At 42.7% G+C, this 26,122-nt stretch overlaps 1 protein-coding gene across 1 annotated transcript in view; it reads right to left on the reverse strand.

The window, feature by feature from the left end:
* Positions 1–26,122, reverse strand: part of AFF2 (AF4/FMR2 family member 2) — a 319,079-nt gene that overhangs the window by 128,209 nt on the left and 164,748 nt on the right. The window contains exon 4 of the mRNA XM_026039130.1: positions 6,029–6,073. Coding sequence (XP_025894915.1) covers positions 6,029–6,073 — 45 coding nt within the window. The remainder of the gene's footprint in view (positions 1–6,028; positions 6,074–26,122) is intronic.

A 26,122-nucleotide genomic window follows, 5' to 3' on the forward strand; every position in this document is an offset into this window, starting at 1 on the left:
TATTTATTTATGTCTCTCTTTCACACCCAGTTATTTCTGGAATGAGGAAGGTTAGGAGTACTAGAAGAGAAGTATATGAAATGACTCAAACTCCTCAGTGCCAGAGAGGTGCAGTTTAAGTCTATCACAAAAACTTTAAAATTGCCTTTTTAACATTGTTTAAACATTCTTCTGTCGTAACGGAGTATACTGAGTCAGGAGTGAGAAGGCAGAGCATGTAACGTGTTACAGTCCATTTTAGGTTGCTTGATCATGAGGAAGCGCAACTGTAAGTTCCTGATCTTGTGCAAAAGAGATGCTAAAGAACTCGGAAAGCAGGAGAGAATTAACATATTTTCATATAATAGCATATGAGAGTCCCTTCATTCTGCTCAGGAGCAGTAATGTGTGTCCAAACTCTAGTGATCACGTCAGTTCACTTTACAGTAATTTTAATAGCAATACTAAATCTGGCAGAGATAGCAGAATTATATAATACTACTGAAATCGGCAACATTTCAATTTGGCACTACTCAAACATATGTTAAAATTTTATGCTTAGAGAGATAAGAAAACAGAACTGAATAGTGAGTTGGAAATAGGTGCACTGCAATCGCCTCCTCTCTTTTCCTGAATACCTTCTGCAATCTTTTTTTTATTGTTACAGTGCAGACAAGCTGCAATAGACCCATTTAATAATCAGATTTCACATTTCAAAGTTCTCCACTAAATCAATGATTTAATATTGTTACGAAAATAAAACCTGTTTTTGACAAATGTGCCCATAGGCTGGAATCAGACCTCACTTGTCTGGCCTCACAAAGGTCTAATCTTTTGCTGTCTTATCTCTTGAAGAGGCATTTACCTCTGCATGGGGCAGGTGCAAAGCACCACCTTTCGAACCTGGAAACACTTCCCACACAACACGTTTGTCAGATCAGAGAGGCAGCCCTTTCTCCCCATCTACCCAACAGCATGAAGCCTGTCTTGTGTCAGTCAGGTAATATAAAGCAGATTTATGGTATATATCTACATGACAAGTGTGCTCCTCAAGCACCAAACCTGTGTCGTTCAAGCAGTACAACTGTGGCCCAAGAACCAACTGAAGACGACAGTGCCTGAGCACTCCCTCACGCCCACCTCCTACTCCAACACAGCCTTGGGCTTTTGGCATTAGGTACCTTCAGTTAGTACTGACAGCCTTGCAAAAACCTCTCTAGGTCCAGCAGAGCAGGGGCTCATGGCTGGGTCCCTCATGTTACCATCAGCAAGGTAAGCCTCTGGGCTGTGGCTCCAGGGACACTCAAGACTGTCTTCTCCAACTCCTGAAGAGCCTTCTGCTCTTCCGGAGTCTATGTCAAGCCAATCTCAAATGACTCCAACCACTGATCCAAGCATGCCTGTGTGTAAATGGCTGGACAACACAAAAATTGCTGGGAAAATGCTTCTTTTGATCTCCTAAAATTCCTGCCAAATGCTTCTGGTGGAACTAAGGTGAGAATTAAACTGATCACCTGCCTAAGCAGATGAGAGCTCCTCTTGAAGTACTGCCCAGCGTTTTCATCTTGCTTGAGTGAAACTACACCTAGAGGGTCTACAGAGTAAAGGATTAGTTGCTGCTCTCATGGATACCCAGAGCAATGCAGGACAACTCCTTTTTATTTAACAGCATCACCAACAACATGAGTGGAGCTGCTGCCAACTTGTACCAGTGTGGGAGGAAGGATTCAATGAACTCGGATGAGATCAGAGGTCAGTGGAACTACCCTTGATTTATTCTGATGTGAAAACAGAAACTCGTTTAGCCTCCATTGAGAAAATGCTGATAGATGAAAATGCTAAGAAGTTAATTGTTTTTATCCATCCAGATCTTTATGTGCATAAAAGGGTCTACAGGAGGAAACCCTACAGTTGTAACTCGGTGCCTGTTTCAAGGCAGGCTACCTGGGCACCGCACGCTGGCTTCCAAAGGCTGCACGCCAGGCGAGGGACAAAGGCCACCGATACACATTTACACATGGGTTAACTTTTCAATCTGTTTTTTTCATTTCAATAGAAATAATAAATCACCTTTTCCAGGAGAAAGCAGCAGCTTGACACAAAACATACAGTGCTGGGCTATTTTTATAGCACACCTAAGACATATAGGGATTCATTTATTTACTCAGCTATTTAAAAGTGGCTACTCTTACTCATTCTCTGGACAGCTAAATGCCAGGTTGCTAAGTTACTGTTACTTGACATCATCTCCTCCCCAACGTGCTCCCACATTTGACAGGTTCACATGATTTACTAGGCCAGGCAGCTCGTTATTCACTTCTCCAATGACGTCTGGATAATCATTTTAAATTCACATCATGTCCTCCCCAGCAAACCCCCCAGATTCCGCATGAAAATATTTAAACTGCTTGTCAGCTGCTAAGTGCATTTCTAACCACACTGGACACTGTACCTGTATTTTTCAAATTACAATTATTGAAATCAGATTTAGCATCGTTCTTCAAYGCTGGTTTGTATTTTAGAAGAGAAAACAATTACTTAGGGGCAAATAATGGGCTGTATCTGTTACAGTCTAATTTTGCTCTGTGAACAGCTCACCTCAGCTATGGATGATACGTATTAAATCCATTAGTGCTTTCAATTGTCATGAGGAAGGCAATACTACACATAATTTACCCAGTCAAGGGCATTTTCACCTGCTGATCAATTTACATATTCTCCAATGTCATTAGATAAGAGCTAATCATCAGAAGAATAGAAGACCATACAAATTATAGACTTTGCTCGTTTAACTCTAGTCGTATTTATACTAATTACAAACTGAATTATATTTAGGATTTGTTTTGCTTGCAGACTAGAAAGCRTTCAATTAATTTCACAGATGTCCGCAGAATATCAGAAGTCCATCTAGTTATTTGATGTTTTACTACAGTGAATATACACCTACAGAAATCCTTTTGTTCCTCTAAACAGGGACATACATTCAGATAGAGGGTTGTGTATTCAAACCAGGACCCAGCACTGGCAGGATTGCACCTCCTTACTTGAACACTTGACCCGAAGTTTCAACTTATACCACCATTCCTCAAGAAAAGTTATTTAAGTGGGGCTCGTTTTCTGTCCTGTTTAACATTATATGCTCATCGCCTGTTTACCTAGAGGTGTCTGGGTTTCGGCACTTGTCAAAGTGACTGTCGTGGAGAGAACAGCCAGAGATCCCTGAGGAGGCTGAAAGATTTTGTAGRGGAGAAAACTCATGCTAAGGGAGACCTCGTCCATGCTCTCTATAAGCTCACCAGGYCACAGCCACCCCCCAAAGCCCGGTCCAGCATAACAGTTTCACATAACACACAGTGACAGCCAGGCACACTCATATAAAGCACACTCATATAAAGCACTGAAATAAGCAGCATAAGTATCAGCTTCAGAATATTGGTTTAAAATGTCAGTTCTTCCTCCCATCTGCAATACGTATCATAACATTTCAATGCGTTCATTTTTCAATGGCTGCACATACTAGTGACAACTTAATTTTATATTAATAAAATGTGAATCACACACACACACACACACACACGTGCACACACTCTGCTGACTGCCTATCTTGCGTTCTGCTCACACTTTCCAAGCTACTATGTTGGCAGTAAGTCACATTTTAGAACAGAAGCAAGAATACCAAGCATCAGTGTTTTCACCTGCATCTTTCGATTTGGGCTTAGTAGCTSCTAATAAATGCAAATCCCCTGTACTACTTCCATAGCGTGGCCTGAGTTGTAAAACACAGATTTTATTATTGTAGAATTTTTATTTCTAACAACCTCCTCAACCATCCYTGTTAAAGAAGCAAAACTGAGAGCAGGCTGGTCCGGCATTAGCCTTTGGTTGTACCATCCTGAACAGCTCTCAAGGCTTTTGCATAAGATGACATAAAGGAGCAAATGTTTCAGGAAATCTGAAGAACTGTGAAATTTTGTCTCTGAAAACTGAAGGGCTGGAAGAGCCCCAGGACCTTTCCCCTCAGTGGGCTGGAAAGTTTTGACTATAAACCCATAAACTCAACTTTTTCTTTCTTTTTAAGAAAAAAAAACGAGATGGAGATTAGGAATTGCAAACCTCTACTTTTACAAAACCATTAATCAAGCTCAGCTTGAAAAAAGAGCTCTGTAAAATCAGAGGTCATAGATCTTATCTCAGATCCCTCTCACTTGTGAAGTTCAGCAAAAAACAAACTACAAGAATTACTGTGTCTTTCTGAGGGGGTGAAACTGAATTAAGTCACTTAATTTCCTGAAGGAAAGAAAAAGAAAGGAAAAAAGAGGAAATAAATGAGGAAACAAAAGAGGAAACGAAAAGGAAAAAAGAGGAAATAAAAGAGGAAATAACAGAGGAAAGGAAAGAAAAAGAAAGGAAAAGGAAAGAATTTAACGGGTCTGTTATGGGATGAGGTGCTGCCTCTCCCACGAGCGTGCAGCTACCCAAAGCCGCTGCAGGACGAGGGCCATCGTGCCCTGATGTYGGCCCAGCTCCACCCCGTGCCCGGGAGATTCTGCCCATGCATGACCTGGTTACAGACATGAAACTGGGGATTGGGCCACCTTGTCTCCACTAGAAAGAGACACTTTTGTTTCCTGTGATTTATGCACTGTTCCCACATTAAAACTGTCACCTGGATGACTGATCCTTGAAATATGCTACATCGCATTTCCTTTTGATGGTGTTTACTGAAAACAACTGCTTTACCCAGTTGGCAAATCATTCATCCCAGCTATGATAATGAACCTAATTGAAATATATAAACAAGGGAAGATGACATTTAAAAAGTAACAAATATTTTGCGAAGCCTTTCAATATGTTATTTGCTTTTGCTGCCTTAGTGTCTTTTAGGTAATAACCCTCTTGCCTTTTTGAAGGCTGATGCTAAATTTTGTTTACTTCCTTTCATCTTTTGCTGTTGGGTGCACACACAGACAACAAGTCACCCAATACTGCAGGTTTGCACATAAAAAAACACATAAAGGACTTCAATATTGACCAAAAAACAATATGCATACACAAAACAGGAGCAAGTTTCCACCCAAACCATTTCCCTGATGACTGCAACAAATACTGCAAAGTCTAATCTGTTTTAAGAGCAGTATCTGTCCATCTCTGAGCTCTTTGAGCAAGTTTGCTGCATGAGTGTTGTACGTGAAATCAGGCCTAGGTTAGTTGTGCAAAGGTGGGTTTGTGGACAAACATTTCCAGCAGCCTTCTCCTTGCTGCTAGGGCACGGCAAGAATCTGCTCCCTTGCACACTGCCCCCACTGTCCTGGTTTGGCCGGGGATTCCCGGGAGGCTGCTCTGAGAACTGGCAAGCTGAGCCCATAGGGTTGAAAGCCCTGCATCCCAGGGAGGGGCTGGAGGGGTGCACCCCTTGTCCCGGGAAAACCCCACTGCAAATGGAGGATGCCAAGGCTGGCATCTCTGGGGCAAAGCTCTTCTCATGCTTGAAGTACAACCGGTTTACATGTATATAACTTGTTGCATTTACTCCCATACCTTGTGATTCCTCTTGTTACATGATCTGTTTCTTGTTGTAATTAAGCCATATGGATTTTGGAAGGGCTGTTTTGGTGCTCTGTATTCAGCTACTGGTCAGAGCTTCCAGGAAGCTTTAATGTAAGCGCAAATGAAAAGAAACCGTATTGGAGAGAGAAAGGAAGGGCAGCCAGTGCTCGACAGAACGAGGGTACTAGGGTGACTGCCTCAGGGTAGGAAAGAAATGAGTCTTGAAGAGGCTTACAGAGGCTGAGAGGTTAAAGAAGCACAGGAAAGGCTGTATATCCTGGCTGAGGTAAGCTGGCAGATGTGCAATATTAGGAGAACTGACCTTATCCCTTACGCAGCATCCTGGGTCTACCAAAACTTGGCTGCACCTCTTTAAGACAGACCCACTGAAGTATTATTAAAGTGCGATGTTAAAGATATCCTCGTAACTCCTCTCCACAATAGGTGAAATAACAGTACCACAATTATAAAAGAAGATACAAAAGCAAAGGGTATTACTCACCCGTAGGATTTCTTCCACACAGCTGGAGTCATTGGGAAGGGTAACCTAAGTGTAAAGAATAAAAAGAAATATTTAGTCAGGCTGTGGATGCAAAGTTCAGTGACTGTAACAACACAGGCAAAGAGCTAACAAGAAAMTGCCTCCATCTGAAGAGTGCTGCATCTATGCTTGCTGCCTACAGAGTTTTCCAGTTCAGATCAACATAAATCATCAGCAGGACTCATTTTATCAGAAGTTTTTTTTTTGTTTTTTCTTTTTCTTTCACACTCCTTTGTGCTATGAACGGTACTTTTGAAGCAATAAAGTACACTGATTTTCTCACAGCTGAGAACTGGCACTAGAATTGCCTGAACCTTCTATAATTGAAGAAGATCCCACTGCTATTCCTGTCGGCAGCCTTCGGAGAGAGCAGGCGGCTCGGTTCAACTTGCAGCCTGCTGCAGCTAAGGACAGAGGTGACAGCAGTTAGGGGAAAGCTGTTATCAACCATCTTATCCTACAGCTTAATACGCTAACAGCCAAGACAGCTCTTAAAACTTAAACATATACTGCTAKAAAATACTGGTTGGACTATGAGGGTGGTTGCTGATTGTCTTGTCCCTCATTTCTCCCGCCTGGATGCCACGCTGTACCCTGTGCTCTGGGTGTCCCTGCTGGAGCAGGGGGTTGGACTAGATGATCTCTAGAGGTCTCTTCCAACCTCAATCATTTGGTGATTCTGTATTTTGACCTGTTTCAGGTTAAGCAGCCTCTGAAGACTGAGTAGCACCCGAGCCCATCCCGGGAGGCATGACAGCCATTCCCCCTGTCCTGGGAGAGACGCGTTACATCTGTGCACACACACTGCCCTTAACGCCTTCCATTGCAACAACATACTTGTCTAAATCCATCATAGCACTTGCCRCAAGCTCTCCTCTCAAGTAGATAAAATAGCATGAAAACTCCAAATATTGTGAATAATTACATAAACACCAGGCAGTATGACCCGTGCACAGCCACTTTGCTCTACTTGCAGGTACAAATGACAGCTTTTTTGGCATGGGGTTGCAGCAGAAGAGAAGGTGCTTAGAGGTAAGCTCTTGATATCCATAAATATGCAGGGAGGTTTTTCCACCCGATACTTCTACTTGGTGAGGGACATTCAWGACTAAATTTAATCCCTGTCATTGTAATCTGCTATAGAGCCTGCCCCATGCTTTCCTCCTATATTTCAACCGTCACTAAGCTTCAAGAATAAAGCCACAAAGCTACAAAAGTCAAAGACCAGAAAGATCTATCAGGTCACCAAGCTCATTCCTGGCTAATACAGTGCATTTTCCCATGTTCTCTAGTATACTGACTTCTCTAATTCAAAAACTCTAGGGAAATGGCTCTCCCAACTTTCCCCTTGRTAAGATATGAAGTTGTGTTTTAACTTATTTGGCTCTTTTTAATGATAATTAGCTTAAATTTTGTTTTTAGCATCACCTCAGTCAGTCTGTAGAGCTCTTCCCAATGCTCTAGGTAACTCTCTACTTTCCTTCATACTCATACAGACACATAGCATCACACCCCTGTGTGGTACCTTCCTTCCTGATAAACAAGATCTTTCATCCTCTGAAAATATTTCTGTGTTGTTCTCTGAATTCCCAGGAACTGCTGCTCCAGTGAATAAGACTAYGCAGGAGGAATATTAGTGACTTTATCTGCATTAGTAACTACAGATTATCATTTTCCATGATWTCACAGAAGAAAAACTAACCAAACCCTCAAAAGGAGCCTTAACTTGGTTCCCAYTTTCACCTCAACTCAAATGCTACCTAACAAACCTAGGCTGAAAATTTCCAATGGACAGTTACMATTACTCGCAATAGGCCTCAATCCCAACTTCATATCACATTTCTTGCTTTTCCAGTGCTCCACTGCCCTCTYGTTATCCTCCTGCTTTTCACTGCAGTCATTTTTTCCTCTCAAAACCTCTAAGTTCTTTGCTTCTCTGTGTTTTTCACACCTCATAACCAACTTCTCAGAGAGGAATCCAGTTAAGCTATACCCAACAGCCTTCAGATTTGCAAAAATGGGATTAAGGGCAACAAGCTGGTTAATAATGGCAATATATGTCTCTAAAACACTCAATCTTTTTCATGGGAAAGTTGGCAAAAGAGAAAGAAAAGCCCCAAACACCTCCCTCACACACCTTCTCCCACTAACAGCAGTTACAGCTGCAGGGTTACAACCAAGTACAAAAACTCAATCTCCAGCTGAGCTGCTTGGGCTGGGAGGTTTGGAGCAGAGGGGCAGATCCCTGCCTCCATTCAGCCCTTGCACATGCCAGTCCTGACAGACAACCGTGATGCCACATGAATCCCTCGCCTAGAAATGCCCTAAATGTGCCCAAGATTATTAACACAGGGCAAAGCACATTCCCACTCGTTTCTCAGGGCTCTCCCAATTCACAGCCCTGTTTAAGTTTATGTTACTTTAGAACTAATGATGATAATAATAATAAACATGCCATTTTACTTTAATAAAGCCTGCTATATATTATGCAATCACAACCAGCTTCTGCTGGCAGCACTTGCTAATAACTTTAAATGCTCATGCATCAATTTAATTGTGTTAATGGCAAAGAAGATTTTAATGGCTCGACAGAACTTTTGTTCCCTTTGGCATTGCTTTGTTTTGAGTCACTCGTATTAAAGTAATGCAAGATGTCAAAGTGCTGTGATTGTCATAGAGGGAGATCCAAGTAGGAGCCGGCACAAAGAGGAAAACATTTAGATTAATGCAAACATTAAAAGAATGATTATTACAACGTGGATATCAGAGAGAAGATCAATGYAAGAGTCTTTCAGTACGTCGCTATTAACGGATTTCTAAAGAAATGAGACCATTTTTCTAAATTCATGCTACAGTTGCACATTCTAAGAGACTTGAAAAGCACAGCTCTATTACAGACTTGGTCTATTCTGGAAAAAGAAAAAAAAAATGAGAGAAGAAAGGAAAAAACCTCCCAACCTTTCAAAGCCTGAATCAAAACCTGCAAGTTAATTGTGCATAAACACTTGCATTCAGCTAACAAGTGCAAGCAGGTCTACACGGCCCACCATGGGATCCGAGCACAGATTCATCAGGGCAGAATGAAAAACAGCCACTGCAATATTCAGCACCTAAGTACTAGTGCTAGAACAAATTGTTATTAGAACTGCCATTAATAAAATGCTATATTTCTCCAGTAGTTTAATCAAGACTGGACAGTGCATACTACTATGTTCCTAATCTAATAAAAATCAAGTTAGCTGAGGTACTGTTATGTGATTCGCAACCGCCTCTCTTTTTTATTTCAGCTTTCTTCAGTAATCGGATTCCCAAAAGGAAGAAAAGAGCTTTCATTTGTACACACTTTCGGCGCCTTTCTTCCTTTGTGAACGGCATGTTCAGACTCAGCAGCAAGGACAGACGCCAGGAATTTTGTTTCTGTAAGACTGAGTATTTGCAGCTAACGTCACGAGCTCCTCTCTCGTTCTGCAGCGCGTTCATGAGGTTCGGATTGAAGAACAGTTAATATTACATAAGCTGCAGACGCAAGTCCTAAAGTAATGTAACTTCAATCAAAACAAAAAGATTTTGCAACAGTTACACGCTACACTGAACTTATCTTCCCGTCTCATTTTAATCTGGCAAAAGTCTTTTTCATCAAAAAGGTCCGTGTTTACTTTTAAATATTGCTTCCGGCCAAAAAAAAAACAGAAAGAAAAAAAGAGGGAGAATGCGGGATAGAGAGAAATGTCAGATGGTCAAAATATTTCAGCTAAAAAAAAAAAAAAAGCTAGAACAAAAGCTTAAAAAAAAAGCTAGTATTGAATGTCTGATAGCTGTCTTCAGATTTCAGTCCCACAAGAGAAGGAATAGAACTTAAATGCTGTGGAATCATGGGCTTAATGTATGGCTTGGATGGCTCAGCGTTAAACTTTAGAGAAAGGAGGGTAGAAAATCTAAGAATGAGGGAATACTCACTTAGCTGGTAGGCAGAGCAAATGGCATTGGGTGGCTGGTTGCAGCTGGGTTACTGTAACCTACCCTTTTTCACTCAACACCTCCTTGACCACTCTTAGCTCCCGCACAATTGACAACCTGCATGAGATGGGATTTTGTTGTTGTGGCGCAGCAATACCAGGTAAAGTCCACTTCTCTGTAGTTTACATCAGAGAGCAGGCACTTCTTTGAAATGCTAACAACAAAATCTTCTAACAGACTTATCAGAGCGGTCCTGAGGATTCAGGTATTGGGAAGCAGAGGAACGCAATGAGAAATCGCCTTGCCAGAACCAACTGACTATATTTTCACCTGGATAAACTATTTATGAACAACCCTTCTGGCTTTATTGACGCACAACTGGCATTTAACAAGTAATCTTTTTTTCCTGTCTTTGTCTTATGGGAAAGATAAATGTAGCATGTTAAATGATTATAGGGACCCACTCTCATCACCTGCATACGAGCACCTGTGTGCTTAYGCACCAGCAGCTCGGCTTTCATTGTCATATCCTTCATCAAGGAACCCCTTTTGACTCTGGGGAGATGAAGCTCATGCTACTGTTTACTCCTTTGAACACAAATTGATTTTTCACTTGCTGGTATGAAAAGAGTCTGTGCACAAGCCTTGATTGATCATTTCCAGTGTGCACAATGCAGTGTTAAGGGGAAAACACTTAGAAAACCAGAAGCAGCAAAAACAGGACTGTCAGCAGAAGCCTAGTCCTACAAACGCCTCTAGCTCCTGCCAGGCTTCCCGTTAGCAGAAGGTAGTTCTTTTTTGATTAATGCAGGTGGGAAATGGGTTAGGCAATACTATGAATAGCAGGGTTTCCAGATACAGTGGAAAAATCAGGCTTCTCTCATAAGTCTTCATAAGACTCCCTTGTAAGCCTCATGAGAATGTTAAGATTGGTCAGAGTAGATCAGACTAAAGGTCCCTCAGTGTTGGTATCCAGTCTTGCAGTGACCAAGAGCAGCTGCTCAGGTGCAGGTAAAGGTCTCAAACATAAAAATAGAGCTTTAAATATAGGGATTATATTTCCATTCTTSGATATGTTCTCAACTCAGCTGGACAAGGCCCTGAACAATGCCCCAAATGCAATCCTGGGCCTACTCTGAGCAGGTTCAACTAGGTGACCTTTGAACGTCCTTCCAACCCAGAAGAATCTGTAATTCCACTTTTGCAATATTCTCACTTAAAACCTAAGAAGTTTCAATACTTCACCAGCCTTTGAGCGGTGTCTACACCCATGCCTTTCAAACACCAGCTTTCCTTTGATCTCCACCAGTATTTCCATGCAAGCTCACAGCTCCTTTCTCCTTTCAGCCCCTCTCCACACCTCTACCAGACTCGCTCCTTCCTAGGGAGCAGCCTGCGCCCCGGCTCTTGTTCAGGCTCCACATTTCCCCCCTGGAGGAGGGCAGCCACCCATTCACTGGGAGGGAATTCCATAGCACCGCACAGAGCCTACTCCTCTCATCTCTTGGGGGCTGCTTTACAATTCATGCTTTTATCTCTTTCCTATCTTGCTAACATTTTGTCCCCAAAGGGTCATTCATATTAAAGACACCTGAAATAGATGTCAAGCTAATCTCACGAGCTGGGAGTACCCATGCTCTTCCTTACTAACTTCAGTGCAAATGGGTAAAAACAGGGGCAACGAAAGAGCAAGGAATGAATATTGTAGCCTAAGTGGCGTTTCTTCTGGTGTTTTTGATATTCATGAAGTTATTACCAACATACATTAGGACTGTGTTTGGGCCCTGGAGGAATCTGAATGAAGTCAAACATGATGGTGGCATTCAAAAATATTCAAATGAAATTGTTCCCTTGGTATCCAAACACATATATGTGTTTTTCACAGGGTTATTAAATATCAAGGGAGCCATTTAAGGGTCCCAAATAATGTATATTCACTGTTTTCTTATAGTGCCTCCATCATCCTGGAACCAAAATACCATGAGAAGACTACATTTCACATTATTTCAACCCCCAAAATAGCTCTAAGGGCTTATTAAAAAGTCTGTGAAAATATATACTTCAGACACATATATATATATAAATTAGGGAAGAAAGAAAAACTGTTGCCTAAAACAAAATGCAGACAGCTGTTCCTCTGTTCCTTGTTAAGACAAACACTACGCTACTAAGAAGTTGTGCCTAACACACRTTTAAACCTGAAAACAGGAGAAGGTTTTAAGGAGTGGAACAAGTTACTTCATCTATTAAGCTAAGATAGCCTGGCCTGCAGACAGGGCAGTTGCTTGGGGAGCTGAACGGCTCGGRGAGCAGCTCCCGGGCGCGATGCACAACCCCACGGACAGGGTTGGTTTCTTGGATGAAGAGKGAACGAGCCTGACCTGGACGCGACCATCACATTTTTCTTGTTCTGCCCAGTCCCTGCTGCATTTAGCCTTTTCCYCTTCCTTTCTTTGATATTTTCTCTCAACAATACCACTTCAATGTTGATCAGCATGAAACAGGCTCCATGAAAGCACAATATGCTGATGTTCAATTTAAACTCAATGGTTCGCCATTATTCTCATGCAGCAAATTGCCAAACTATTAGAGAGAGAAGCCTGATAAAGTGATCCCTCACTTCAAGGTCTCCTGGGAGTTTTTTAATGCAGGTAAGGCTGCACATTTTACTTGGGGAATATTCCCAGTATAGTATTGCAGATGCTCCCCACGACGATAATACCAGAGCAACTGGTCACATCAGCATTCAGCCTGGTGCCAATAAGCAGCATTTGCAGTACTAACTTTTGTCCAAAATACAGACTTGCCTGCAAAAAAAAAGCCATTTTATCCCATTTAATATCAATAAAGAGCAAAGATAATTGGAACTCAGTATTTTCTTCCCTTTCCGTCTATCTGTACACCYGTATTTCTTCCTCCACTGACCACAAGTGCTTGTTTACTTATGCAAAGCAAACATATTTACTCACATGTCTYGGTATTTTCACCCTGTTCTGGATGAGGTTACCTCATGTCTTGCCATTGCATTGCAGGCAAAAGGCACGCTGACCTGCCACGCCACTGGGCACTTGCCCATGTTGAACATCAAAGGCTGCCTAACAGACTGGGCAACCCTCCAGTGCCACAGACGGACGGCGTGGCAGAAAACCCCATCAAGTGGCTGCTTCTCCTCTTGCTTTACTGGTGGGAATGAAACCCAACTCCTCTGAGGATGAAATGCATGTGAAGTGAATCTGCCTTCCGAGTTTATTTGCGCTCAGTTACAATAATGTAAATCAGAAGCCATATCTTTTCCTGGGGTGAGGAAAACTTCTTTCTCCTCTTTGAGGAGAACCTCTTGGAAACCCTTCAAAATCCCTTTACTATACAGACACAATCATCCAAATTTAATATAACCTGAAATTGGTTCTCATTTAAATCTATTTTACATGAATGTAATCTAGTTCCTATTCCTTACACGTATCTGCAAAAGAGAGACCAGATTCAGGCACAGGTTGTGCAAGTTCCTGCTAAAATAGTAGCCAAGTCAGCAGGTCAAACTCGGCCCTTGGTGACACTGCTGAACCTCCACTGAGCAGGGAAGAGGCATCAGTGTAACCCGAAGCATGGCTTGACCTCATGGATTCAGACCCTAACATTTCTCTGGACCTTTAAAAGAACATTTGAAAGCATTTGTTTGCATTTTGTGTGAAAGACAGTATCTTTCACATATCTACAAAAATTAAATGGGTGGTGGAGCTGGTTATTTACCAATTTTGTTGAGCGGGAATGACTGTCYTCACAAACAAACGGCCTCCTTGATTTTATTTGATGGGGGTCTGCAGAGTTGCAAGGCCAAAGCTAGGGCCCAAAGTAATTGCTCAAAGCTCATTCGCAAATGAGAGTTAGCAACCCAAGCACCCGAGTTAGCAACTTGCAAATTGCTTTTTTAGATCATCTCTTTAAAATTCAAAGGCATGGTCCTATCCAAGGAGCAAAAAACAGCATATAGTGAAGTATATGAAAGTTTAAATACCATCACTACTTCTTAGCATAATTATTCTGCACAAATAATTTTTTTCAAGGACTTTAAGCAAATAAATAAAATTCCTCCAAGAAATAAAAGCCATTTTCCTCCTATTAACAACCACAAAACACTGAGATGAATGATTATGTCTTATTGGGATCTGATCAAAATTCAGAGTACACGAAGAGCCAGGTCTTCTACTCATTAAATAGTAAAGCACATGATTATCCCAACTGCCTCCGAATGTCACGGTTATCATACAAAAAGAGGAGGAAAATAACACTTTTTGGACAGAACTGAACCTAGAACAAAGAAAATTGGATTTTGAATGGGATCTTTGTGGCCTCCTTCTTAGTTACATTTCTAATTAAAACGCTTTGATGTATTAATGTCAAGGGATGCTGCTAAATGTATTCAATGCCGAAGTCGCACACTTTTCCTGAGCTCCCAAAATCTCTCGAATCTGTGTGCACTTACGCTACGTGCAGTTAAACTGCTCACTAAAATGAAAAGATATCTAAGAATAACTCACTTCCATTAGATTTATAAATCACATTAATTAATTCTACATCTCCAGTGGTGTAGAGACCAAACTCTAATGCGAGATCTAATTAAAGAAAAGGGGAAAAAAAATTGGAATTGAAACACAGAAGTAACTGTTTAGCCTCAAATTAATGAGGCGCTATGCTAAGCAAGAATGTCCATAAATCCCTAATGAGGATTTTAAACACATTAAAACTTCCTAATACAAAGTGTTTGCCTTCCTTTTATCCAATAACAAATAAGCCAATAATTTTCTGCCTCTAAATGACACTATTAACTGTCATGGCATGTTTTATTTGACAAACCCTCCATTCAAATACAGTAAAACCAATTAATTTGCCTGCTGTGAAATGTGTTTCTTGATAGCTTTTATGTGATTTTTCTTCTCAAAGAAATGTAAATAGGAGGTCAATGTAGATGCCTGATTTTGCTTAAAAATATGCCACAGTAACTATAGATTTTCCAGTCAGTTTGCATTTCAAATGAATTGAAAGATAACCTCCATTTTCAGGTCATCAATCACATAATGGTCTCCTGATAAGTAAACAGTTACACAGTAATAGTTTTATTACTGGGGAAACGGGCCGTATTTGAGCGGTGATAGTTGCAAAATTACCACTCTGTTCTGCTATAAATACCGGGTGGCAACGAGGGTGCTCGGCCCCAGCACCGCCGCCACACAGCAACCAGCAGCACATCCTCACTCAGGACATCCCTGTTTATTTTTATTTCTATTTTTTTTAATCTCATCGGAGTTAAATTCCAATCCTTTTAAGTGCAGGAGTTGTTTTTTTTTTTCTTTCTTTTTGGTCAGAAAAATCTATAGAGCAAATGAAAGATAATTCTGTGGGTTTAGGGCTCCCGCGGGCCTTGCCGAGTAGATGCCGACGAGGAGAGGACGGGGAGCCCGGCGACGCCACCCCTTGTCACAAACCTTGTATTTGTTCCTTCTCCCCCCAAGGACATTCCTGTTACTCGCACTGAAAATTTTTGCCATTTGACCTTTCCGCAGGGATGTCTGGGGAAGTGATTTGCATGTTTATATTTATATCGCATAAACCCATATGCGTAAGCATCCAAACAAGGGGAAAAAAACATATTATGCAAATATCTGCATCTTGTTCTTTAATCGCAACCCTATTTAATAATTTAGAAATTGAACAGAAGCAGTTTCAAAGGGTAAAGTGAAAAGATCCCTTGTCCTGCCTACACAGTACAAAAMCACGTTCTTCCTATACACCCTCAGCTAATAAAAATCTCCAAATTAAACTTTAAAAACATTTAAACATGAACTATGTCTGACACGCTCAAATACCAGGGAATTAATTTCATGATGGATACAAGTTTCTGAACTCCACTCTACTTTCCCCTGCACTGGCCTCACCAGGAATATCTTCGTTAAGAGGCGAATTAATGAGAGCAGGGAATGGATGTGAACTTTAAAGATACCTGCGTAACGTAACCTGCATTTCCTTCACTTTCAGATCCCATGTTCTCAGGGCCTGCCCTAAGCACCCCAGCTCCTGGATGCAGCAACCTGGCTCTCATTTTGCTGATAAAATGTAAGTAAAAAATGACTGCTATTTTTGCAAAGTATCAGGTACAATATTCCACATCAACAACTTATACATCTACTTCTTAATCGAGACATTGAATTGGACTAGGACCACCTGACATTATTTCACTTCTGACCTTTTCAACTGTCAAAGCAGACAGATTTTCATCCTACAAGCTTGGAGCCAAAGCCTCAAAGGTGCAGTGCCAGCGCGCTAATCCATTCCACTAGACAGTCATTGAAATTATAATTCAAAGTTCAACTTACTTTAGCATTTTATGCTGAAATACTTTTGGCAGCCCAGGGCAGAAAGTCGAAATCTGGTTTCCAACAGAGCCCATTTCCAATGGTTTCTAAATGTTGGCAGCAAAAGTCCTTATTGTCAAAGAGATCAGCAGATGCCGGCTCCCATTAATTCACTCCCCGCGACTGCCGCTCTCTTCGGGAAGCCTTTCTTTACCTAAGGATGTTGACCTGCTGCTGCACCCCATCAGAAAGGGACTAGCGGAGACACTGATGCATTAGGAGACTGGGGATGCTCCAGGGGAATTCCCTGCAGCAGGATCCACTCCCTCCATTTATTCCGACTGCTGCYACAGGCAGAAAAATAAGATTTGCAGAGGCCACATAATGCAAAGCTGTRGAAGCTCCAAGCACAAGGTAAATACAGGGACCCAAATGTATTACACCATCCAGAGTAACTCCAGAAGCTGAAGAATTGGCAGGAGGCCTTTCCTTTCATAGACAGGCTAATGTAAAGCACAGAAAACTTCTCAATCTGAAAATAGCACCACTATTTTAGGTAATAAGCGTGCTGTAAATCCTTTCTTCTGGTATTCTGGAGCTCACTAGAGGTCTCTGGCCAGGAAGTTCCCTATAAATAAATTTATTAGGCTTGCACTAGTCTCAAAGCTAGCTAAACAAGCATTCAAGTCAACTTGGAAGACATGATTCATTAAGCTCTAAATGTCTTTTTTCTTCATTTTTACAGCTGAAGCTGACTAGCAATTATCAGCATCTTATCAGGATGATAAAAAGTTTCCTTTTGGGAGTAGGAAGGAAGAACGGAGAAGAGGAGATCTAATACGTTTTATGCAATGATACATTATTCTATCAACATTTTCAAGAGCACTATTTGCTTTATAAATTATACTCTGCCCATATCTGCACAAGGGCCCTTAACTCCCTAACATCAGGATATTAGCCTCTAAATTAAAAAATGCTGAGAAATAATGTGGTGCAGGAAAAAGCACCACAGTGCTTTTTCCATAGTTTGAAAACTGTGGAGACTAAGAGGCAAACACGGAGCCAAGACCCATGGAGGAGAGGAAAGCTCAAGGCTCTGCTCTCCAAGGCAGGCCAGGAGGGCAAGGAGAAAACAGATGGACTGTTAGGAAACGCAAACCTCCCAGACAAATACCTGCCCTGTGAGATGCTTGGAGGACATCAACGGTGATATCTGATGGCCTTCTGTACCCTTGAAGAGAGTGTTTGGGCACCCACTGCTTCCCAAGAGGCTCYGTTGCCGCAAGTCCTGCCAGAGAGGCCACCTGCCTGCTGCCAAGACCCATGTGGGACACGCAGGGGTGGCCACCCACTCTGTCCCGCTGCTTTCCTGTCCGCATTGAGGCCAGGGAAGATCCGTGGCTGCGTGGACTGGTCCCAACACAGGGGGCATGTCCCACAGGATCCACGGCCTGACGCRCAGCTTTGTGAACGTGGGGTGTCACCTCCGAGCTACGGCTCCCACGCGGCATTCAAGCCACACGCTGGGCTCAACCYGAAGCCCAAGTCCTGGTGCCGCGGCAGGGACACAAGCCCTTTGGCAGTGACCAGCCACGGAAACCCAGCTCGTTTCAAACTATTCTGCTTTACAAACTTTACGGTAAACATAAAAATACAAAATAAAAGAGTTCTGAAGCCACAGAGACAGCGAAGATTTGGGAATCTATACTCTCATTTTGCTGTAGAAGTGTACTGCAACCTTAGGCAAGTTAATTAACTTCTGGGTGCCTTTGTTTGCCCTCCCTATAAATACAATAAGCAATATGTACCTAGGCACCCACTAGTTCTAGCAGGAAAAGAGCAGTTTGGAGAGCCTCAGCAGGGTGGTGCCATATAGGWGTGACATATATACACCAGGCTGTATACAGCTGGAGATCCCTGACTGTGGTAAATGTCACTCCTCAATAAATGGTCTGACCTTTTTTTCTATTATTTCCATTTTATCACTGAAATCAGGTCTGACATGCGGAGCATTTCAGGGGAGTAACTGCAGCTTTGGGAGGACTTTGTAGCCTCACATCACACCCTCGAAAAGCAACCACTTGCCCAGAAATACCTTTTGCTGTCCCTTTTGCTCACGAAGCCCTGCAGACCTCTGGGCATGGCTTTGCTGCCTCACCTAACAAGCCAGTGAGACCATTATCAGCATGTCTCTATGAGCCAGTGAGGTTTCCTCTAATGGAAAATTCAAATTTGTTCATTTAGGATTGATTCAAGAAACCTTTTTTTTTTTTTTTTTTTTGGACAAAACAGATTGGCCCTTTACACACTCCAAACTATTCAAAACAAAACAGGGGCAAAGAAAAACAGTGACAAGAACTTCAGAAAAACAGTATAGAGGTTTACTTGTTCGTTTGTTTTTAGATAAATGCTATTTAGAGAAGCAACTAAATGGTCTGCTTCTAATTTTTCACCATTCCCTAGAATTTTTTAAAACTGAGGAAGTAAACCAGTAAAAATCAAAACCTATTAAGAGAGGTGATAGTGCTGCTCAATCCAAACTTGTGCCGAAGAGATCCCATGGATCCCAAGCTGCACGGCTGTGAGGCTGAGTTACAGCATGCCCTCACCCACAGCRCTGGCCATTGGGTAACATAAAATCCACTTGCTCTTCCACATGTAATGATCATTGAAAAGATCATTAAAAAGATAGAAATGTTGCACAGTTAGGTTTTTTTTCTTTTTTTMTTTTTTTTCCCCCCTTACATAAATAAATGTCCCTTTGCRTGCTACCAGTTAAGCTCAATAAAATGAAATGAAGAAACTCTCAGATATGAACAAACTGCCCAATTTTCTCATAGGTTTGAGCAGAGGAGAGCCACGCTTTAACTGGCTGGAGGGGGAAAAACTGTCATATCTGAAATGGCCAGAAGAGAGACGACGCTGGCAGGATGATGTCTTCCGAGGTGAGGAGAGCCCAAGACTTAATTCCATGTGTCACCACAAGATAACACCCAGGCACACGCACACGATCTCGGCAGCCCTTCAGGAGACAGGATTTTACTTGACATTTTGTAATATTATTTTAGATTTTCTTAATATGTTTGCAGAACACACAAACAAGGGAAAAACACTGCAGAAGCCTTCATCTAGATGCCACTTGGAGACAGATGCAATCATYATAATCAGGCTAATCATGGTGCTATTAATTACGATCATAGAAACCAGACAAACAGGCAGGAGGAAGGACCCGTGTGGGCAGGCGCGCTGCTCTGCATCGCAGGGACATCCCTGGCCACGGCGGCAGCGCTCGGGCCGCCGGGTGACCTGACACACGCGTCACCTGGCAGGTGTCAGAGCTTTTTGGTGCGAATCCTGCCCGGATTTTGGCAGTGTCCCCACTGCCACCAGGGCGCTCAGGTGCCATGGCCAGGCCTGCCCAGCCCTCGATGGACTTGCCCTTTGCTCTGGCATGAGCAACCCGGGAGCGTCGGAGCTGCCTTGTCTGCTCCACAAGGGCCGTGCGGCTGCGAAACCTCCCTGCGAAACAACAAAGGCTGAAGACACACGGCTGGATTTTCCGTTGCTGCTTGAAGGGATGCGAAAAGTAGGTACTAATCCTGCAGGAAGAACCTCCCTTCCGAGCAAAGGCCCCCCCTGCAAAAGCCACCCGCTGTCTGTGGCCACCCCTTTGCATGGGGTCAGGTCCGTCCTCTACATCACAGAGCTGAAACTGTAAAGCCTGATGGCATCTGCTCTCCCAGCCATACCAGCAGTATTTTTGGGCCCAAGRTAGAGAGATACTTGTGTGTTTCTATGTATAACGCCACATATATTTGTAAATAGGACGATGATTTACTTGCACACCCACCAGCCACGCAAAGCGATAATAAATTATTCCAATAAATGGTATTACTCTAAGAAAACAGGGAGGATAAATATAATTTCACAAGGTTTAAACAGGATGTAAATCAGCAAAAAAAAAAAACCAAGAAATAAGGCAAGCTAATGCAGAGCTGTTTACTCCGAGACSATCTCCCTGGCTCGAACATTTCGGCAGTAGCCTCCAGTGGTGACTCTGCTGCAGGAAGTAACAGGGAGCAGCTCAGCAGATGAAACAAAGAGGACCTAATTACCATGCGAAGCACAACAGCCTTCAGATGTGATGAGAAACGTGACTGCATGAAAAACTGGTCCTGGGGAAATTTCAAAATATGACCACCCAAGCATAAAGAAGAGAGTGGGGAAAACCGGAGAAACTGCAACATGAGGGTATAGGATTTCTCTACAAAGAATATTAGTTTAAACGCATGCACACACAGAGACTGTGTACATATACACGTCTCCATGCAGACACACAAATACAAGACACTGTGATTATGGGTGAAAGCTATAAATGTATAAAAGCTTTCAAGCCATATTCTACATATTAATAAAAAATCACATAAATTCTTTGTATGTTGATCCATGGAGATTCTTCAAGGAGAAGCAAATAAACAAATATGGGAAAGGCAACCAATCAGCCTGGCAATCCAGGGCTCGCCTTCCATTTTCATCATACATGGTCATTTAATATTCATTTTTTGCCAACAATTCCACAGTTTGAATGTAAATAATTTAAGAATATTGGCCATAAATTATTTTGTTATTTTTAAAAGGAGAAGAGCACAGATGACAAGCAGTGACATTTTCTCGGAGTGAGGGACAGCTTGATTCTCACCTTACACAGGTAGAGAAGCTGTCTCATTTGCAACCAAGTGCCTGAAGGCAATTGGGCTGCCTTGGAGTGAACGCGGTGGTGTTATCACCACGAGGGCCTGGAGCCCTGGCTCCGTCCCTGTCCGTGCTGCAAGGACAAGCCACTCAAGTGCCCTCGGTGCCCACAYCAACATGGCACCAAGACCATGGGAGCGACTTAACTCCCACCGCTGGCACAACGTTTGGCTACATTCAGCAGCAGGTGTTGATTCCCTGCAAGATGGAAACACACTGCGCTGCTTCTAGGTTTGAGCCACCAAATAGCATGCCCTCTTGGACAAGAAACTGCTAGGGAATGAGCACGTCCTAAGCACTGTTTYGCATGACAACCCAACCAAGGATTGGATTATTGATATTAAGGCAAAGCCGATGGTATATCTTGAAAAGCTGCTCAAAGTACGCAAGAACCGTGGAACAGAATCCGTGGATTCCTCTGCAGAGATCAATACGGCTCTCCAGTGCCAGCTTCCCGTTATCGATGACAGCCTCTCTCGTTGTACTGATTAGAGATGTACATCTTTTAATCACAAAGAACATGACAACTATACGCTATCTATAGCGCTGTGATTTACAGCAATTGATGCACTACCATAATTGCATTAGTGCTGCGATAGCTTTTGGGTGTTACCCAAGCTGCTGAATGTGAAATGTGGTTGCGTTTGTGACAAAAGTTGACAAGTAAAATCTGATGGCTGTTTCCAACACTGATTTTCCTTTCGTCTCCCTCTGCCTGTTCAGTTTTACAGATAAATCATTCTTTTCCTTTTCAACCTACCAATTCCACACAGGAGCGAAGTGAAACCTGACCCACAGACTAAAAAGACAGACAATCCATGATAGAGTTGTCTTGCGTACACGTTAGCAGACAGAAAATAAGTTTTAGAAGCAGCATCCTGTCCTAAAAGAGCATCAACTCCCCTCGCTGTGGATTTCAGGTTAGCCAGCAGAGCCCTGAGCTTGAATTTTCTAGATTAAACTCCAGTTTGTTTGAAAAAGTTATTTAAATATYGCTTTATATATATGTATGTGTGTGCATATGCATATATATAATTGCAACCTCATATATGTGTGTGTGTGTGTGTATATATATACATATATATATATATGTATATATATATATGATTGCACCCTCAGTGGCTGCAGCGGTGGCCTGTCTGAGGCGGCGAAGCCTCTGCCTGACTCTCTGTGTGGGAAGCTCCCAGCATAGGCCGCCCGGCCTGGGCTACCAGCCTCTGGCAAACGCACGCTCGTTTCACCAAATTTACATTTCTCAACTACAAAATTCAACCTGAAAAGTTCACGTGGTCCCTTGTAAACGCAGCAACAGCAGGGCGAGGAAGGCCCAGACACAGCYGGCCCCCGTGCAGCGGCTCGGGCTCCGGCGGCCTGCACGGCTCCGCGCCCCGGGCCGGGCTCTGCTGGCAGCAGCCCCATCGCTCCACGCTAGCGACGGAGCACGAGAACCGGCTCGCTGTTTAGTTTGGGAGCGTCTAAATAGCTGGCAGGATTCTCTGAGACGGTATTTGCAGCCTGTTTATTGTTCTAAATCCAAAGCCAAGGTATAAACACATATCTTAGAAAAAAAAATTAAAAAAACGCCACATATTCTTCTCCTTCAAGCCCTGAAAACTAATCCAGGCTATTCAGATGCATTTCTAGGATAACCTCCATCCAGCACAGCTACATGACCAGCTTGGGAAGACCAATTCTATGAGCAGCCATTGCCTCCCTGTGCTGGAGCAGCAGTGCCACGAGCCCAGGATGCGGACAGAGGCCAGGGCCAGGCCACACGCTCGCCCCTGCTGTGTCCCTGTGCAAGTGTCGGCTGAGCCCCATGCACAGGCTGTAGAGACGTGTCCTAGGAGCTGCTGCCTCCTTCCCAGTTCAGATGTGCTGGGTCCCCAGAATAAACTACTGTTGTAATCACAGTAAAATACATACTTTATTACAGTTGAATACTGCTGGCTCTAATTACAGTATCATTGATGCATCTTCCTATTAGAGGCCTCTTTTCCCACTTTTTTTTTTTATATTTATTTACCCAAAACATAATACTCATCACCATGTTTGCAACTGAGCTGCTGCTCTCTTTTCTGCCAGTTTTACAGCTGGGATGTCAGGCCAAACTGATCCCACAAATACACGGGTATCAACTTCGCTCCCAGAACCTGCTCCAGGAAAGGGGCTCTTCTTGTGACTCCCTGGGGATTGATTCTCTTATGGTTGCCCTTCCYAGCATGCAAATAGGAGCCTTTCCCAAGGAATTAAAAAGGCTCCTAGATCAAAACTAATTGGCTTTTAGCTTTGTTCTCAATGATCACTCGGCTGTGTTATGAAATTCAGATTGATATTTCAGTATAACTGGCTCTTTTTTGTCAAGCAGAGACTTAGCACCTAGTAGAAGGCAAAATTACTACCAGTATCATTCCTCTGAGTCATTTTCCTGATTGGTTCTGGATTGGAGGGGAAACTCCAACCACTTTAATATTGGTCAGTCCAGGAGGTGAATGAACAGGATTCTATTCCTATGTGGATGCTACAGGTTACCACAAACACACAGAAACGTGAAAATCAGCTGTGGTGGTGTCATATATGCTGCTAATTGGAAAATGCTTATATGATAGCCCTGTTCTTGCACCCTAGTTGCTTCCTCATGTCCAAGCAGCAGCCACCTGCTCCCCGAGGTCCTGCTCCATTTAACCACATAGGTGCTCTCAGAGAACGGGGGTTATCCGAGGATGTAACAGTATCTGTAAAGGTTTTGTGTTATCTCAAGTGTAGGTTATGTGGGAAAACACAGCAAGAACAGTCAACTAACCTTCAGGAATGCCTGGTGGTTGGGTAAAACCCACCTCAAGAAGAACGGGAAGATCCCAACAAAACCAAAAAGTGCAGCATAACAGCCCCCCTCCTTCAGCCACGGTAACAAGAGCACAACCTAACCTCAGCCAACAACCACAAAGCCGGGTCAGGGAACCATGATGCGGCAGGGCCATTTCTACATGCATGCTCAGAACTTGTCASATCCTTCTATACCACACTCCAGTCCTCTGGAGAAAGAGGAAAAAAAAAAATAAAGGAAGAAGAAATTTAGTGATTTTACATGTTGTTTGGAATCATTCTATTGAAGTAAAGAAGCTTCTTGATGAGCAGAAGTCATGTATTAAAATGTCTCTAAACACTTCGGAAATTTGCCTCATACTTGGGATGGATTCCCAGCAGACAAGCTGAGATAGAGGAAGAGCCTGGAGGGATCACTGACATGTACAATGGAGATGGCTACACATGCAGGGAGCAGGGAGGACCAGAAGTTTTCATGAGGTTGCAGAGAGCTGGGAACTGAACCAGGGYCTGACAACTCCGCTGGCGAAAATTGCCGATGACTTCAAACACCATTGACTCATAACAGCTACAACAATTTACACCAGCTGAAGACCTGCCCCCAGGAGTCCTGCCTTATAGCCCTCTGCTCTTACTGCTAGAGATCGATGACTCTTACAGGTCAGATTTTTTGTTTTGTTTTGTCAGGCTCAGATTGCTTCTTTGTGGACTGCTGAGATCAAATCAATTACTTTCCACTCCAACCATCTGACCAAAGTAATTCTAATGGAGCAGAAAGCAGAAACCCAGATAAAAGAAGCGACAACATATTTTTCACTGTTGTCTTTGAACTGAGCATGATAAAGAATGAAGGCTGAAATAAAGATCGTTCTTAATAATTCCACCTCACGTAAGAGTAATGATCTTAATTCCCACCCTTTGTCTTAGTTGTTGAGATTGGGGACATGAGTTTAGATGGAAGATGAACCCTGCAAGTCTTCAAAGRAAGAGCACTTATATCAGAAATCCTGCTTCCCCGATAATCATATCCAGGAAAACTATTATTTTGGAACATGATTGCATTTTTCAGCTACCTTAATACCATTTTTACTGTTCAGCTGCATGAAAAATTACCTAACCTGTTGGAATGGATTTCTTGACCCACACATAGCTACATTAAAGGGTGTAATTTAATGCAATCTAACTAAATTAGCACCAATTAGACAGGCTAAATTAAAGGGCATGTCACTAATAAATTTTATGCTAAACATATTACTGATAATAAGCTCACTAAAAACTGCATAATGAAATAAAATATTCTTTTTAACACTGTTCAGTCTAAATATGAATATATAAAAAGTCATGAAATAATGAAATACAGTATGCTAATTCCCAGTTGCTTTTCAGGATAACATCACAGCAACATTAAAATGCACTGATTATGGTGGTGTTTAAAAACAATAGGTCAAATCCTACAGGGAAGGAGGAAGCCGGGCCAAATTCCGTGCAATATCTGGGATTCTGATCCAGCAAACACTTACATGTATGCCTAGCTCCTTTGAACTCAGTGGGTCTGCTCTTGTACATAAAGTTGTTGGCTTGCCGCTGAGTCTGCTCAGGGAGCTGAATTTTAATATGGAATAAGGTGGGAAGAAGGATGGCTGGATTTACATCCAGACACTTGTGCATTTTCCAAGTTTCACTTTTGAAAATGCTTACCGAGTACCAAGGCTTTACAGTAGGCTTGTCCTAWGTCTTGTTTATAAAGATGTCCCACAAATGCAAAAACCAAGGCTGAGACCTTTGTTCAGAGCTTCAACAAGGGGCTCTTCGACCAGTGGATGCAAGGCAGGCTGCCTGTCCGCGGCCCTGAGTGCCAGTGTCCATCCGTCCTGCTCTCTCTTGTGCCTGGATTCTCTAATGAGAGCTGTACTAATGCTATGCCCTCTTCCCCAAAAAGCATCACCAGGCTTTCTTTCTCCTACTTGGCTTCTTGTTTTTGCAAAACATGAAACCGTGAGTGATATCATCTTGACCCAACTCCCCAACTCTGCTGAACCTGGCCAAGAGGTGCTGTGGGGGGCAAAGAGACGCACTGCAAGATCACAACTGCAAAGTCCCATTCTTAATAGCAGCTAGTGCGTATTTGGGGCTTTAGTTTTATGCATGATTTAAAAAATGAGTTGTTCAG

The sequence above is a fragment of the Nothoprocta perdicaria genome, unplaced genomic scaffold (genome assembly GCF_003342845.1).
Source record: "Nothoprocta perdicaria isolate Ctin4 unplaced genomic scaffold, notPer1 scaffold_22, whole genome shotgun sequence".
NCBI lineage: Eukaryota > Metazoa > Chordata > Aves > Tinamiformes > Tinamidae > Nothoprocta > Nothoprocta perdicaria.